The 17,438-nt window shown below is 36.0% G+C and overlaps 1 protein-coding gene across 2 annotated transcripts in view; it reads right to left on the reverse strand.

Annotated features, from left to right (window-relative positions):
* Nucleotides 1-11,301: 11,301 nt before the first annotated feature.
* LOC149082159 (uncharacterized) overlaps nucleotides 11,302-17,438 on the reverse strand; it is a 53,304-nt gene continuing 47,167 nt past the window's right edge. For both annotated transcript variants that reach the window (XM_089235676.1, XM_089235677.1), the window contains one exon: nucleotides 11,302-11,479. In XM_089235676.1, the coding sequence (XP_089091802.1) occupies nucleotides 11,423-11,479 (57 nt within the window). In that variant the 3' untranslated portion in view covers nucleotides 11,302-11,422. The remainder of the gene's footprint in view (nucleotides 11,480-17,438) is intronic.

The raw sequence follows: 17,438 nt of genomic DNA on the forward strand, positions 1-17,438 counted from the left end.
ACGAGGTACATGTGTGGTTTAATAGCAGTAGTAGAACCGAGTACGACCGCTTTGCTACCATATTAATTACGATAGTTTGCAATTGATGTTTTGCCCATTTGACTGAATTACTTCACAAGTTATCTTTTCGACTATTGTCATAAGTATCTGCCTATTCACTCGTTTGCTTTTCTCAACTGTTTCAAAATTTAAATTGACGTATAACTTCCACTGATAATATTTTTACTCTGATCTATTTCAGTTGAATCGCACACGTTAACTCATCAAACAAATATTTTCAATTATCTTTTGAACTTTCTAATAATTTTTTATTAGCTTTTTGTTCTCATTTGAATTAGGCGTAGCTTTTAGAAGCCTGGACTTCGTTATTATCAATACAACTGTAACAAACACGGGAAGCAAATATTGAAAAAAAAAAATTCTAATATGTTTGAAGTTATCTTTTTTTTTTTTTGCCTAATATCAAAAGATATTATTCTTACCAACTGTTTCTAGGATTTAACCCATTTCTTAGCTCATGGATTACAAAAAAAAAAATTATAAAAATATCACACGTGCATATTTGTGACATCAGAATTTCTTTTTATAGTGGTCATGACACCCACCATAATATACCAGGACTCTACAAGGGTAGAGTGGTACCCTTGCAGGGCACTATCTCTATATGGTCCTTAGAGGAGGTATAGAACGATATATCTACAGAGTGAATCTCCGACCTATTCTGTTAAACGAAGGGTGGGGGGAGGTGATGGACGAGCCCAAATGGTTTATGAAACGCCCAACCAACCCTGTCCTATCTCAAAAAGTTTTGGAATTATGGTGGATAATTGATTACGGAAAAAAATGCGTCAAGTCTGAAAAAAAAAAAAAAAACAGAATTTTTGAAGTACCTGTATGCAAACTAAGCACATATTTGGAAAGAGCAGAAAGAATGCTATAAACCCAGTTTCATTGAAATATCTGGTTTAATGGCGAGCTACAAGCACTGAAAGATTGGCAAAGTTCAAAATCGAATTGTCGCAAAATTTTAATCGCCAATTCTGCAAACACCCTTCTAGTTACAATCGGTCAAATTTACCAAACATTTGTCCATTCCACCACCTTCCGAAAGAGATTATAATAAACCGAATTGGTCAGCTAGTTCAGGAGAAATTAAGTCGTTTATTTGCAATACATCACTGAAATCTGCGTTCGTCGAAGTAATTTTAGTAGCTTTTGGTGACAATGCGATTTTTCACTTCACCGATCTCTCTCACCGCTTGTAGCTCGCCACTAAGTACGGATATCCTGTAGATGGAGGTAGTGTCACCTTATAGGATTTTTGTGCGAAATCAAATTGTTGCTAGAACACGAAACAAGCGCAACTTCTAACATAAATACGTTAGAGCACGCATTCTCCGGCATGTGTACAGATTCATTAGAAATTCCATCGAGGAATGCGTACGAGGTGCATGTAAATAGCACACATACATGACTGCCATTAAATCAGGTACAAATTTGATGGCACACAACCCATATGTGGCGCATTGCAACACCACCAATGCATTAGAAGTACAGTATTTCAGAGGAATGTTTATACGAGGTATATGCTTAGTTTAGTACTAGTAGCAGCAGCACACCACAAAATAAAGTTCAGGGCTTGCTTAGGGCTGGCTGAATTTGAATCTGACGTGGGGAATAAGAAGCTTTCCATATGATGTGAAACAGCGTCTGCAGCAATTGATTTAATAATACCTCATATGCTATTAAACATTTGATAAGAGATCAAACACCGTTTGGACATCTTCAGAGCCAGAATGGGGGCGTGTGGGGGGTTCTCTCCAGGGCCGTCTTAAGAGCATCGTGGGGGGTTCTCGGGCCAACTGATTTTTCTGAGGCCCTACCTAGCAAATTCTTGATAATTTCAACCAGTTCACATTTTTGTGAGCCTCCCTCTTCTCTTGAGGCCCCGGGGTGGGCACATGTGTTAAGAAGGCACTGGTTCTTTTACTATGCTCGTCCCACTATGTTATGCAACTACTTAACCATAAATACACCTCGTACACATTCCTCTAAATGCAGCATTTCTACAGGATCTGTGCAAGCAAGAATGTGTTGTGTGCATGAGTGGCCCTAATATACTTATCAGACTTCCGCTCGTCTTGAGTTCTTGCTGGTGATACCATCTGTTTTCCATATTTTCAAGCGGAGATGCAAATGCTTGAATTTTCATGTTATGTAAGAATGATATATGTTGAAGATCTACCTACTCTTTGCAGAGGGACTTCTAATGGTTCTCTCGCTATAAGTCGTTACTTTTGGATACCTCAAAACCAGGGCTACAACTAGAAGCTTTGTCAGCCGGGGCACGCATGCATTTCGGTGCTCCCTTGTAATGTTGAAGAGTGAAATTTGTGCCCCCTCTGCCCCCCATCAGAATATTACAGTGTCAGGGAAAACAGAAATTAATTCTAAAGAATACTTGCATCAATCAGTTTGATATGGTACTGATTGCACACAGATAACATATCGTAACCCCCATACTAGAAGCATGAATGTGAATTTTTTTTTGTTATCAGCTGATTGGATGTCTTATTTTGTTATCTAAGTTTTGCCTGAAATGTAAATGTGTATCCCTATTGAAACACGTTACAAACCATGTAACCATTCAAAGGTCACACACACACACACACACTTCCCACAATCTTTTTTTTCAATGATATTGCACATTCATGCTTCTAGCATGAGAGGGGACGATATTTGAATACAGCACAAAAATGAAAAAAATGGCACACACAAAGAAACTTCACCTCTTTTTGGTAGGTTTAATGAAAAATAGCAGGAATTGCTGTCCCAATGGATCACATCTAAAAAATAAAACATTAAATTGTATACAACAAACATTCAAGTTTATGAAACTATAACACACACACGCACAGTTAAAAGCAAGAACACAACATGTAAAAAGCTCTCCTAAATAATAAAAAAGTTAAATAACAGCCATTTCATTCTGAGAGATTCAAAGAGTGATTGCGAACCATATATTGCACACATTTTAAAATGTATAAAGGAACTGTGATAAGTAACTGCCTTAAAACTTGATAATTAACATAATGTGAGAGAAGAAAAAAAAAATAACTACAGCACTCATAATCCTACTTAATTTAATATTGTACTAAAATATTTCCCATGAACATTTTAGAGAATGCGGAAACCTCTGAGGTTTCAAAGTTTCTGCAAGCGAGAAATGAACGATTAATTTTATGATTGTATTCCAAATTGATATTTTGGTCCATTCAAGTTCCACCAATTCAAATATTTGTATCTGAATACATAATTAGATTCATTTTATCGATGATATGCATCGTTTATAAACTTTAAAAAAAAGAAGCTCTCTGTTCAGAAACTTTGAAAAACCTCATTCACAACAAAAGCTATGTAATAGTTAATTATATGTAGCCCATAAATACTGAATTAGAATGTTAATACTTTCTCTTCTTCCTCTCCTATTATACAAGTAAATCGAGTGGTCCCTGAGATTCTATATCCTACCACCTCAGAATCATACAAAACTTTATTCTAGACATGCTAATAGTCATAGCTCATAATCTCATCACAAATCTCGATAATATGAAGGTACACTCCACGAAAACAAAACAAATATTTACAGTTTCGTTCCATAAATGCTAAGAAACAAGACAAAAACAAAATGCACACAAAAGAATGTGAAAAAAAGCTTTAACAAATATTATTTCTCGAATCAATTATGATAGTGTAGTTACAAAACCAACAGATCTGTAGAACAAGCACATACACTGGGTGCATAGGTAACAGGGAGTATGGCATTTTACTGGCAAACCGTTAGTCCTAGAGGCATACTTCCAATTAGAAAAAGTATCCAGATAACATGTAGTACTCGGATATGTCATTCATGTTGCGAAGGGTTGTACAGTTATTGGAATAAAAAAAAATAACTTTTTATACCGTCTCCGTGCACCCACAAACCCAACTAGAAAATTGTTGCCGTTTCTCCCAATGATAACAAAAAAATTCCACATTTTTAATTTACACATTCAATATTCAGAGAGATATTTGAATTCGAAAAACGAAGGAAAGTTGGGAAAAAAACAGCATTAAATGCGGGTAAAACTGTTTATCCGCATTTAATGCTGTTTTTTCTCAGCTTTCCTCCATTTCAATTTTTGAAATCAATTACCTGAGGGAATATTACACTTGAAAACGAGGAACTTTCTTGTTAGCATCAGGAGAGATAGGACAACTTTCTAATTAGATATTTGAGAACAGGGTGTCCATATAAAAAGTTAATTTCTTTATTTCAATAACTATACAACCCCTCACAACATGAGAATGACATATCTGAGTACTACACGTTATTTGGATACTTTTTCTAACTGGAAGTATGTCTCTAGGACCAACGATTCGACAGTAAAAAATGCCATACACATACTCCCTGTTACCTATGCACCTTGCATATAGTTTTAATTGGCTGTATTTCTCAGAATAGGTGTCACACGTTTATGAAAACATAATACGGTGCATGCTCATGATAATGGCCCCCTCATACCATCAAAAATGAAGCTGATATTGAAAGGAAAACTTATAAGATAACCGTTATATGAAAACATTTGGTACCTATCCTACCAGTCATTTTAATAGAATGGTCACAATAACGTGGGGTCATTATAATGAGTGTCCATTGTGCTAGAGCTTGTACAATTTGTGCCGATATAATATTTGTGATAGTTTTCATTTAGCAAAAAGCAATTTTACAATATTTGCAAGAAAAAAAGCCTAAATATCTATATAGCCTTGTTTATAGAATGAACTAGCATTCAATCACCTTCGAGTGCTAGTTCATTAATCATGAAAGCACAACGCTAATGTTAAGCCAGCAAATACTTTTTTTACTTATGACTTAAAGCTGAACTCACACCGTATTAGATAAGACAAGCTTAGCTATTGTTGCTAATGTTGATTTGTATGGCCCCAGAGGGGCAGGCATGAAAACATTTGAGGTGCTGAAAGTTTCTTGTCGTCCCATATATACGAGACTCAAATCCGTACGTAGAGGAGGGAAGATGTATTGCATTGTTTCTTCAGAAATTATTTGGGGGGGGGGGAAACACAAGCTCCTGGGTTCTTGCACCTATGTATGGCACACAGCACACCAGTTAGTCATACAGATTGAAACATTGTGCCATACAAATCAATATCCAAATAATTGACAACAATAACTAAGCTTCAGATATGGAAAACTGGATGAGTGAGGAGATAGCGATGTTTCAAGAAAATTCATCTCTGCCCTCATGGGGATGGATGAATTTTCTATTCATGAAACATCAATATCTCCTCACTCAGCCAATTTCCAGTATCTGTCATATTAACGCGGAAAGTGACGTCTTTTGTCAAATAACTAAGCTTGTCTCGTCTAACCAGTGTGTACCCAGCCCAACACTTATTCCGAGAAACACTATGAATATCATTAATTTATTTAGTCTTATGAGCAAAATGATTTTGCAGCCACTATTAAAATATGAGCAAAATCATTTTGCTCATATTTTAATAGTGGCTGTCGCAGTAAAAAAAATAAAAATTAATCATGCCAACATGTAGCCCAACAGGCCAATGTTGAAATCTTAAGTTGATAGTACATATCCCTTCAATGATTAAAATGCAAATCTTGGTATAATCAGCTATTGAATGACAATGATACAATAAAATGAAATGGGATGAAAAAATAACCAATAAGTTGGGAACCCCATTATAGTTTTCCTCAACCCGAAATCTGGGGGCAAATATAAGAACAAATAAATGTGGACACCTACATGACAGAGTAAAAAATGTAACATGAGTAAGTTTTTAACAAATTTAAAGTTGGAAAAAAAACACACAATTAACAATTTTCGAATTGTAATATATTTCAAGATACTATATGATAACTCTCAGCTACTTTTGAGGAAAAAAAATGATTGAGCTGAGAGCTAACTAAAGCCAAACCGCATCACTATACAATGAGCTGCAAAAAATAAGAAAAAAACTGAAAGGAATGGACTTTTCTAATCTTCACAAAACATTTGAACTAAGATATCAAAATACAGTGAAACCTCTATATAAAAATATTCCGGGAATCAAGAAAAAATTGTTGTAGAAACGTTATCATTACATTGAGAGGTAGTATTACCATCAGTCGCCACCAAATTCATGCTGTTGTTGGCATTTTTTCTGAATGAGCGCCGTTGGTAACACCATAAAATGCATTCATAAAGTATTTATTCGCAGAAAATAATTCTAATTGTTCGGTTTTCTTTTATTAAGGTCCTAAAGAAACAACTCATTGTGTTCCACAGAGTATGCCATGAGGCTTACAAATGTAACAACTAACAAACATGTACAGTTCAGAGAAACTTAAAATTGCAATACAGCATAAATAAACAAAAAAAAAAAAGAAAAGTGAAAGATAAATAAGAACATGTATAATAACAACATACAAATGCCAATTTAAACGCGCTACCACCAGTAGATGCCATAAAATAGCAATGCAAATAAATTGTTTAGTTGATGAATAAAATTCAGTTACTTGTGTTCTATCCCCGTAAAGTAGTTTACGGCACAGCGCTTTTATGAATTTCACAGAAAGTAACTTCATGAACAACTTCATTTCAGAAGGCAGATAGCTCAAAAACCAATGTTATTAAACACCTTGGAAAGAACAAGAATGGATGAGGAGTTTAAAAATGTATTGATGGTGACTAAGCAAAATTTAAAAAGTGTCGAAAATTTAAAATATTCCCCAAGAAATATCGTTATAGATATAAAAGCTGAGATATTGTTATATAGAGTGGAGTTTAATATTATTGCAAACAAGGTTTGAAAAAAAAATTGTTGTAGAGAGATTTATTGATATATAGAGTATCACTGTAGTGAGGTTTCATTGTACAAACAAGTACTTCAATCAGATCATGATAATATATTACAGGAAAGACTGTACATATAAATTGCTAAGTAAGAAAAATTAAAAGTTGATTGAACCGGTTTGATATAGTGTATCAACCAATAGCATGGTACTAGATTATAAATCAATCAATTGCAACCAATAAAAACAAATTGAAATAGCACTATTTTGTTTCCTCCTTGAATAATATCATGATAAACATAAATCATTAACAAAACCACAACAGCATTAAATATTTGAGCATTATCAGATGTTTGCAATGGGCAAAGACGCCACTCAGAATAAAGTTCATTAATACCATAAAACAGTGGTTCTCAAACTTTTATCACTCGTGGCTCTCTTGTCCAATTCATGATTCATCTGTGACACCCCAGAGTAGTTTAGTAGATATTTTCACTCATAGAAGAACCACTTCAAAGCATAAAGAGGCAGTAGGGGCAGGGTCATCTTAAGAGCCTCATGGGCCAAATGTTTTTTCTGAGGCCCTACCAGGTAAATTCTAGAAAATTTTAACCAAATCTCATTTTTGTGAGGCCCCTCTTCTCTTGAGGTGCCCGAGTGGGCCCATGTGTTAAGACGGCATTGACTAGGGGTGGCTTGAGCTTATCTGCCGCCTAGGTGCGAAGCCTCATATGTCCCCTCTGGCAGGAGGCAGACAGAGCTTCAGTGAAGGGTGACCTCGAGATAAATCTGATTTTTTTTCAGAAGAAAGCCGCACATTATTCTTTACTGTGCAAAATGTAGTCTTTACTGTGCAAATGCATACATCCCACTTTGAAGTAGAATTTTTTTTTTTGTTCCAGAATTATTTTATCATTCTTAATAATGCCAGATAACTCAATGTTTGAAGCACTTATTTTTGAAAACCATCATCACTTATACTGTAAAGATGATTTATAACGAGATTATTTTTATTATGAAATTTTTTTAAAAGGTGTTTCTGATACTCCAGGAACTGGACAAATGAGAAGCCAAATTTTTCCTTTGCTTTCATTTGACTATTGTGGAACAAATTCTGGGTGAGGGCATAACCACCCCCCCCCCTCCCCATCTTAGAGCAGGGCCCCTAGGCTGGGATCTTTTGCGAGCCCCTCAGTCAGACTTCTCACGGCCCTTCTATAGTTAATTTATAGCGTTAAAAAGTCAAAAAATTATGAGCATTGTCCTGGGAGTGCACTAAATTTTGGGGTCTTAACTAAGGTCTATGTTGCCACCCCTCACAACCTGCCATACCCCTTGCAACCTCACTTAAGCCGCCCCTGAGAAACACACACAAATCAATATTTCTAGCTTGCAGTAACGCCCCTGACAAAGATTTGGCCACACCCCTAGGAGCCACGATACACAGTTTGAGAAACGCTGCCATGCAATAAAACAGAATTGCAACAAAATGATACATACAAGATTGCATAGAGGTCAATGACGGTTGACATTGGAAGAGTATTAAAAATTTCGTCAAAATGTTATTTTCAATGATATGACTAATTTTATTTACTAAATATGTTTTTACCGTTTTATTAATCATATCACTATTGTTTTTCATATCTTTTCCTATTTCTTTTATGAATAAAATTGTGCCAAAAATATCTATTATTAATCACGATACATATGCTAAGCTCTTGCAATGCTTTTTTTTTTCCAACTGTGAATATACCAGTGCCAAACCTATTGCCAGGAATATTCTAAAATGTGAATAAAAGTTTGTGTGATTATAGTACTCTAAAATATTCATGTTGTTGGTTTAAATTTTCCAGATTTAAATTTTTGAATCAGGATTATTAATTGTTTAGATCAGCAGTTCTCAACCAGTGCTCTGCGGAGCCCCAAGGGATCCGTGTGCACCTCCCAGAGGCTCTGCGGCGACTCAAGGAAAATAAAATGAATCAGTAAATTTGACAGATAAGTAAATAAGAGAGGCCTACAAGGTTCTGCCATAAAAATTATGTACAAAAAAGAGCTCCTAGAGTCAAACAGGGCTCTGTCATAGAAATTATATACTGAAAAAGCGAGTCAAAAAAGGTTGAGAACTGCTGGTCTAGATCATAGTTTCCCAAACTTTTTGTCCCATCACACCCCTTCTTCAGAAATTTTTTTCTCCCATTGCCCCCAATGCAATCTAACCCATAGGATCTCATGTTATACCCGTAGCTTCTATCACCCCCTGGAACATTCCATCACCCTCCCGGGGGGCATTAACGCCCATGTTGGAAATCATTGGTCTAGATCACTGAGCAGCTATGTGACCAAGCACTTCATACACGGTACCTTTTGCATCTTTATTTTATACTGTGTGGCAACATAAATATCAACATGTTAATTTATCCTTTACTATTAAGAAAAACGTTTGCAGGTTGGAGTCTTAACATTTTTTATCACTGATGAGGGTGATCACCCACTGTGCTCATAAGCCTTAATACTGACTGATGAAGATTACTCAGCTGTTTTATTATCTTATGTGTATTTTTCAACCTTCCTTATTTCGCAGTATGCTTGAAGCTACGGCTCAACTTTCGTGGCATACTTGACTTGAGATTTTAAAAAATGCAGTTTTATTGATTTAATTACTAACTCAGACATTAAAAATTTATTGATAAATTGTATTGAAAAGACAATCAACATTCCTGAAACAAAATTATGAGTTATGATTGTTTAGACTCCTTCAGAAAAAATTCAGTCAATTTCTTTTCAACTGTCCGGCACCCTACGATTCTCTCACAGCACACTAGTGTGGCATGGCTCAGTGATTGAAAAACCCTGAACTATGTATGAGATTATCTTAATCAAATCGATGATTATTCGTATCACTTAAACACATCTTGATATTATCTGACCACTTTTGATGCATGTTTCATATGTTAATGAACTGATTATAAAGCTTTTGCTGCTTTTCCTTTGCACAAATCATTGTAAACCTACAGCTTCCTATTGTCATTCACATTCACTGTTTGAAAAATGGATGCCAGAATTTTTTGAATACCCGTTCTAAAATGCACTGACATATACAACTAAGCTTGCATACTTGGAATAAAAAAAAAGTGGTTTTGAGTAGAGCTCCAAAACCACTTCAAGTAAAAGCGTGATACATGCTAATATAACTTGCATGTTGTGATGTTTCTGACTAAAGTAGGAAACATGCTCAGTGATCAGGACAAACTTTGAAAAAACATGAAAAAATCAAAACATTAAATAGCTATAGATTTTTTTCAAGCTCTAACTCAAATTCCCCTTTTATATTTCTCCCCAAACTAAGAAACTCCATGCTCATGTAAAGCATGGCAATGATAAGCATGAATTAAAAAGTTTTCCCCATTTATTATCAAAGTGTTTCAATATATAAAAGTTGAACTTCATACAGTTCTATTCGGTAGTTTAGCAAAAGAAAATCTGTATAACATGTTTTATGACATTAGGTGTCCCCTTTAGATACAGGTATTTATTCACTTGGTGAAATTTAGCCTGCATAGCCTGGCCTATAAAAGCAATAATGACAACAGCCCCAAAGCAAATGAAAACTGCTTAGACTAAGCTTACACCACATCATAGCTGTATGAATGATGAAAAAGGAATGCTAATTACCTGCAGCGATTTGATCCTTTTTTCAATTGATATTGAAAAAATCTTGGATATAATAATACACCAAAAATATAATTCTGAATCAATTACAATAAGGTTACGAAAAAACTTTGAGGCATGTGGTTCAGCAATGACAAAATCATGTGTCCCTTGGAAGCTTTATCACTAATCATGTAACAATCATTTACAGAGAGGACTGCTTTGAGATACTATGATTGAACTAAAATTGAATGTGCCAGCAATGATAATATGAATGAAAGATTTGTAATAATTTACTAATTCTTCCAAACAAGAATTAGTAGCGTAAGTAAAGTATAAGACTCCAAAAATTTGTTTTGTGACTTAATCTAATAAATATACCATGTATAACCCCAGTAATCTGTCTTCAAGATATGGCAAACCCATAATATTTAGTTTTGTGTTTTTATTTAATTTTTTTCCTTCATGTCAACAGGCACACTGATATAGCACATACTTCTAAAAATGAATGCTAAGTTGAAATTTTTAAAACAGTGAGCAGATGAAGGCACTTCTAAGGTGTCTGAGCTATGATTTTTACACTGACGCAAACACAAGATAAGCATTGTCTTTGTTAAAATATATCTGGATTAGCTTGCTATGCGCATAATTGCTACATTGTGATCACAAAAAGAATTCAAGTTTGCGATTTGTGCTTATGAAATTCTTTCAATATCAAAAATGAAACAAAAGAATTTTCTCAACATGCATAACATAACTAGAAAAAAATTCTATACATAACACAGTTTTGTGCTTTTTCTATTGTAGAAAACTCCCAAAATACTTTTTCTTGCATTTCTCGTTTCAGATCCATTGAAAAGATATGTCATAGGCACTTTGATATAGGTTTATTTCATACTTCAGGGAAGGAAAATGCTCTTATGAATCCAGAGTGGGTTCTTTCAAAAGCATTCCTTTCTTTGCAAGCTTTGCTTTCTAGAATTACAAAAAAAGAATGCGAAAATTCGTGAATGTTAGAGTAAATGAAACAAATTTAAGCTGGTTGAAGTTGAACATTTCTAACATTAATGGTATAAGTTTTCCCACACATAATAATCTAAATAGGTTGAACATGAAGATGCATCGTTTAACATGGAAATTTAATGAGCAATGTTCACGAGCTTAACTGAAGTACAACATTACCATTTGCGCTGAATCTTTCCACAAGGAAGCCCATCTCACATCCGCAGCGCTATAGAGAATGAGAACTGCTCAAAAATCTTTTCTTTGACAGCAAAATCAACCATATTGTAAGAAGCCCCCCCCCCCCACATCAAAAATAGGCTTTCCATCAGTTCGGAATGGTATAGCATATGGAACCAGCTTAAAATTAAACCTTGAAAAAATTGTTCTTTTATTATAGCAGAAGTTCTTTTATACTCAGTTTAATAAAAAAATTGTGATAAAAAATAAATTACTTGTAAATGCTATGACACTTCATACAAATTAGGGTACTTTGTGAATAAAAATCCAATAATACATCTCAAATAAGCTACATCATATGAATTGTCATAAATTTTCAATTCTCATGGTTTTTGGTAATAAATATGAATACTTAATTTTTGAATGACTTTTGAAATCATGCTACCTTTGGTATTAAGTTGTATTTTCTTCCCATGATAGCTTTATTTTATTGAATACTTTTTGTTTCATGGTACTATGGTGATGCTAGTGCTGGTGGATGTGTCTGGTTGTTATTTCGGAAACATACAGTCATGACTCCTTTCTTTTTTTAGTTATTTAATAGAAGAGAGAGAGACTTTTACGACATGTTCGGTCGACAGTTGGAGCCAGACTGAACTCCAATACAAGAACACACTAGATAATGCCTAGCTAGTAAGTGGCATAAAAAATATAATAAAAATATAAAAATTGTACAAGACAAGTAGCGCCACAGTACTCCCCCACGAGTCTGAAGGACGGCATATGGCACAATGTACAAAATATGATAATATAGTTACGACGATATGACAATATAGTTACGGCAACTAATATGGCATTGACATGTGCAAAAAAAAGATTTTGTTCGAAAAATTCAAAAAATACGTAATACGAAAATGTTTTCAAAAAGTAATGAAATATTCATATGCACAATTAATAGTCGAGCAAAAAATAAGTTACAAATGATCAAAAATTAGTAAATGTATGTATATGCAAAAACGATTACTAGAATAGATAATAGACATATATAATATACATATAAGAACATTGAAAAATGAAAATTTTTTGCAAAACATAATAATAATTCTCAAAAAATGTTGCAAAAAACAAAAATAATGTTATTCATTTGAAAAAATATGCAAATAAGAATAATATCAAAGAATTCTTATATGAACCGTACGCCCTGATCGAGTTACATAAGGCTGTTTCGGTTCAGTGAACGGTGATTGCTCATTAAAAGTGCAATCAAGCAAAAATGCTGGTTTCAATCTGTCTATTGAGATTTTCGTTAGTTTGCCTTTCATGTTCACTGTATATACTTTTGGAGATCGTTCAATCACTTCATATGGCCCCAAATATGGTTGTTGAAGGGGCTTTCGTACGGTGTCCAGCCGCACGAACACATGGGAAGAAACAGCAAGTTCTTTATGAACGAAAACGTTGTGAGTCCCATGCCTTGAAGTTTGGATCGGACGTAAAGTGTTTATGTGATCTCGTAGAGCACGTAGGAATTCCGGCTGTGTTGGCTGAGGGTCGGAACTACGGAAGAATTCACCAGGTAGGCGCAATGGTGATCCGTAAACCATCTCGGCAGCAGAAGTGTTGATGTCCGGTTTGATGCTGGCTCGGATGGACAGAAGTATAGTAGGTAACACTTCAGTCCAACGTTCCGTGGCATGGCAGCGTATGGCGCCTTTGAGCTGCCGGTGGAATCTTTCAACGATGCCATTGGAGGACGGATGATACGCTGTCGTGCGTGTTTTCTGAGTTCCAAGAAAACGAACGAATGTGCGAAACAAATCACTTTCGAATTGTCTCCCTTGATCGGTGGTAACCGATTTCGGAACTCCGAATCTGCTGATCCAACCAGAGTACAATGTCTCTACAACAGTTTCGGATTTTTGGTTTTCCATCGGGAAAGCCTCTACCCACCTGGTGTATCGATCCACACAGGTAAGGCAGTAGGTGAAACCCCGAGAAGGAGGAAGAGGACCAACAATGTCGATGTTAATGTGTGAGAATCTGCATTGAGGCAAAGGGTATGCACCGATGGAAGATCGAGTGTGGCGATGCACTTTTGAGCGTTGACACACGATGCACGCCCTGGTCCATCGTGTGACATCCTTGCGTATTGAACTCCACACAAATCGTTGACGAATAAGGTCTACAGTTGATTTAACGCCTGGATGGGCGAGGTTATGAAGGACCGTAAACACGTGATATCGGTGTTTTTCTGGTACGTAGGGACGGATAATTCCAGTGGATAAATCACAAAAAAGTTCTGTACCCTGAGGACCGAATTTGATAGGTTTTATATCGAGCACCCCACCTGGTTGTCGGAGGGCTGTTAATTCAGCGTCTGTACTCTGTGAAGTAGCAATAGCTGCGTAATCAATCGAGTCAGGTAAATTAATTTCGGATAATCTGGAAAAAGCATCCGCTACAACATTTCGCTCACCCTGAATGTAACGAATGTCCGTAGAAAATTGTGATATATACTCTAAATGACGTCGTTGTCTGGGAGAGCTGTTATCATTAACTTTGTGAAAAACATAAGTTAGAGGCCTATGATCACTGTAGATCGTAAATGGTCTGCCTTCTAACATGTGTCTGAAATGTTTAATAGAACTATAAACCGCAAGCAACTCGCGATCATAAGTACTATAGTTCTTTTCAGTTGTCGTTAACTTTCGAGAAAAAAATGAGAGTGGTTCGACGACACCATCGGAAGTTTGTTGTAAAACAGCTCCGAGAGCGAAATCTGATGCGTCGACTGTCAACGAAAGATGAGCATCATGTTTAGGATGAGCCAAAAGCGTTGCATTGGTAATAGCATGTTTACACGTTTCGAAAGCAGCAATAGTTTCCCCCGACCAGGCGATGAGAGATTTATCTTTTTTCTTCTTTCCTTTGCACAAATCGTGTAAGGGAGCCTGGTCAGATGCTGCGTTTTTTAAGAAACGGTGGTAAAAGTTGAGAATTGCTAGAAATCTTCAAAGTTCATCAACCGTTTTTGGTTGCGGATAATTACGAAGAATGTCGACTTTTTCTGGCAAAGGAGAAATGCCGTTGCTGTTAACCAAAAATCCTAAGAACTCTATCTCAGATTTCCCAAATATGCATTTATCAGGATTAAGAATTATACCAAAACTGTTTAAACGTTCAGAAACCAATTCTAGGTCTTTAAGATGTTCTTCTTCTGTTGCTGATGCAACTAGTACGTCATCTAAATATGCATAACAGTTCAAGTCTCTTAAGACAATATCTATGAACCGTTGAAATGATTGTGCCGCATTAGACAATCCAAAACACATATATAAGTACTCATAAAGTCCGAATGGGGTAATAATGGCAGTTTTTTCAACAGACTCAGGATCTAAAGGTATCTGATGATAAGCCTTAACCAAGTCCAATTTAGAAAAAATGTTTTTTCCCTGCAGACCGTAACTGAAATCATGAACATGTGGTATAGGATATCTGTCTGGACACGTTATAGAATTAAGTTTTCTGTAATCCCCACATAAACGGTATTCTCCATTACGTTTAGGAACAATGTGTATCGGGCTTGCCCATGGACTTTTTGAAGGTCTCAGTATGCCCTGATCCATTAGTGTTTGAACTTCACGCTTTGCAATAGCAAGTTTCTCTGGAGAAAGTCTGCGGGCTTTGGTAAAGACAGGAGAACCTTTAGTAGTAATGCAATGTGTAACGCAGTGTTTTTTAGAAGTAGCCCCAAGCATAGAAGGATTCGTTAGATTAGGAAATTTAGATAAAATTTTCAAGTAAGGCGAATCTCCACTAATGGTCTTTAAGCCTAATGTAGGGCAACTGACATTGCTACATTTGATTGAAAGTGAAGTCAAACTGTCAATCAAACGAGACTTTTTTACATCAACTAATAGACCATAATGTTCTAAGAAATCAGCACCTAATATCGGGCGATTAACATCAGCTATAACGAAGGACCATCTAAATAGTCTGCGTAACCCTAAATCCACTGATAAAGATTTGCAACCATACGTAGAAATTTTAGTATCATTAGCTGCGTATAGCGAAAAGTTTGTATCTGCTGCTTTATGTACCTGTGTATCTCGTGGGAAAACCGAAATGCTAGCGCCTGTGTCCACTAAAAAACCAGTACCGGATTTTCGATCATGAACAAAAAGGCGAACTAAACGCCGGCCATCACCTGCTGTCGCCAAAACAGATGGGCCAGTTAGTTTTCCGACCAATCACAGGGTTTAATGCATTTTGATGCTTTTCGACCGAATTTGAAATGGTACCAACAATAAGGTTTACGTTTGGGTGTACCATCACCACTAGACCTCTCTCTAGACCGAGAATTTGAACGAACTCTTCCCTTTTTGTTAAAATTTTTCTCTCTATAGCGGGATAAGCGGTCAACAGCAACGGTCAAAGTCGAAATTTGACTTTGAAGTGATTGCAAGCTGATGATTTCATTACGGCTGACCTCAGAAATAGTCGGTGTGTGCCCAGTGACTTCGGTAATTTTATCTGCCATTTCTGCTAAATCCGGCAATGTATCCTTACTAACAGAAAGTATCTGCTGTGTATGGATAGGCAAACGTTGTAACCAAAGGGTTTTAAGCACTTCATCTGAAATTTTCTTGCCAGCTAATGTATGCATCTCATGCAACAACTGAGAAGGTCGCTTATCCCCAAGAGTGAGCTCTTGGAGTAGAACTCGTAAGCGGGAAGTTTCCGACAGTGAAAACTGTTGACAAATGCGTATTTTTAACTGGTTGTAAGAATCGTCTGTAACAGGAGCTCTGATCAAATCGCTAACATATGATAACACTTCAACATCGAGAGCTGTCACAACACAGTGAAATTGCGTTTTAGGATCAGTAATTCCCGCAATTTTAAAGTTCGATTCAATCTGAAGAAACCAAAGATCGACATCGGATTTCCAAATCGAAGGCGCGCGAAAAGAAACACGCGAAAGTTCTAATTCGGAAGACATACCTGTTTCTTCTGTAGCGTTCGGCATATCCAAAAAAAAGTTCAGCACAATCCAGGAAGAGAACTGAGGAGATGCCCCCTCAATCAGTCAACAAACGCACCACACACAGGGAAAAAAAAGAAGAAAGGCAGCAAGTAACATATTACGAAGCGAGAAAGGTCACCAGTACTATGGTGATGCTAGTGCTGGTGGATGTGTCTGGTTGTTATTTCGGAAACATACAGTCATGACTCCTTTCTTTTTTTAGTTATTTAATAGAAGAGAGAGAGACTTTTACGACATGTTCGGTCGACAGTTGGAGCCAGACTGAACTCCAATACAAGAACACACTAGATAATGCCTAGCTAGTAAGTGGCATAAAAAATATAATAAAAATATAAAAATTGTACAAGACAAGTAGCGCCACAGTACCAATTTTAAACTAGAATGCTGTGCTACTATGATGTGCGCAACATAGACCAAGGAAGTGTGACACATAAAAATTGAAAACAGTTACTATATCAAATAAAAAGTTTCATATCAAGAACCAAATCAGATTTTTTTTTAAATTAAATTTCCATTGCATAGCCAGTCAGACAAAAACACAACAGTATGACTTGGTGGCCTGCAGGGTTCATGGAAGTTTTAATTTGGTCTGCAATGTCTGACCCTTCCTCTAGGATTTAATTTATTTAAAATTTTGAACACTACAAATTTATTAGAAAATCACTACAGGGAATTTCTGCTCCTATTCTATTTTTTTTTATCTTT

The sequence above is a fragment of the Pholcus phalangioides genome, unplaced genomic scaffold, assembly GCF_987345545.1.
Source record: "Pholcus phalangioides strain wild (caught in Gottingen) unplaced genomic scaffold, Ppha-v1.0 ptg000009l_1, whole genome shotgun sequence".
NCBI classification, from domain to species: Eukaryota; Metazoa; Arthropoda; class Arachnida; order Araneae; family Pholcidae; genus Pholcus; species Pholcus phalangioides.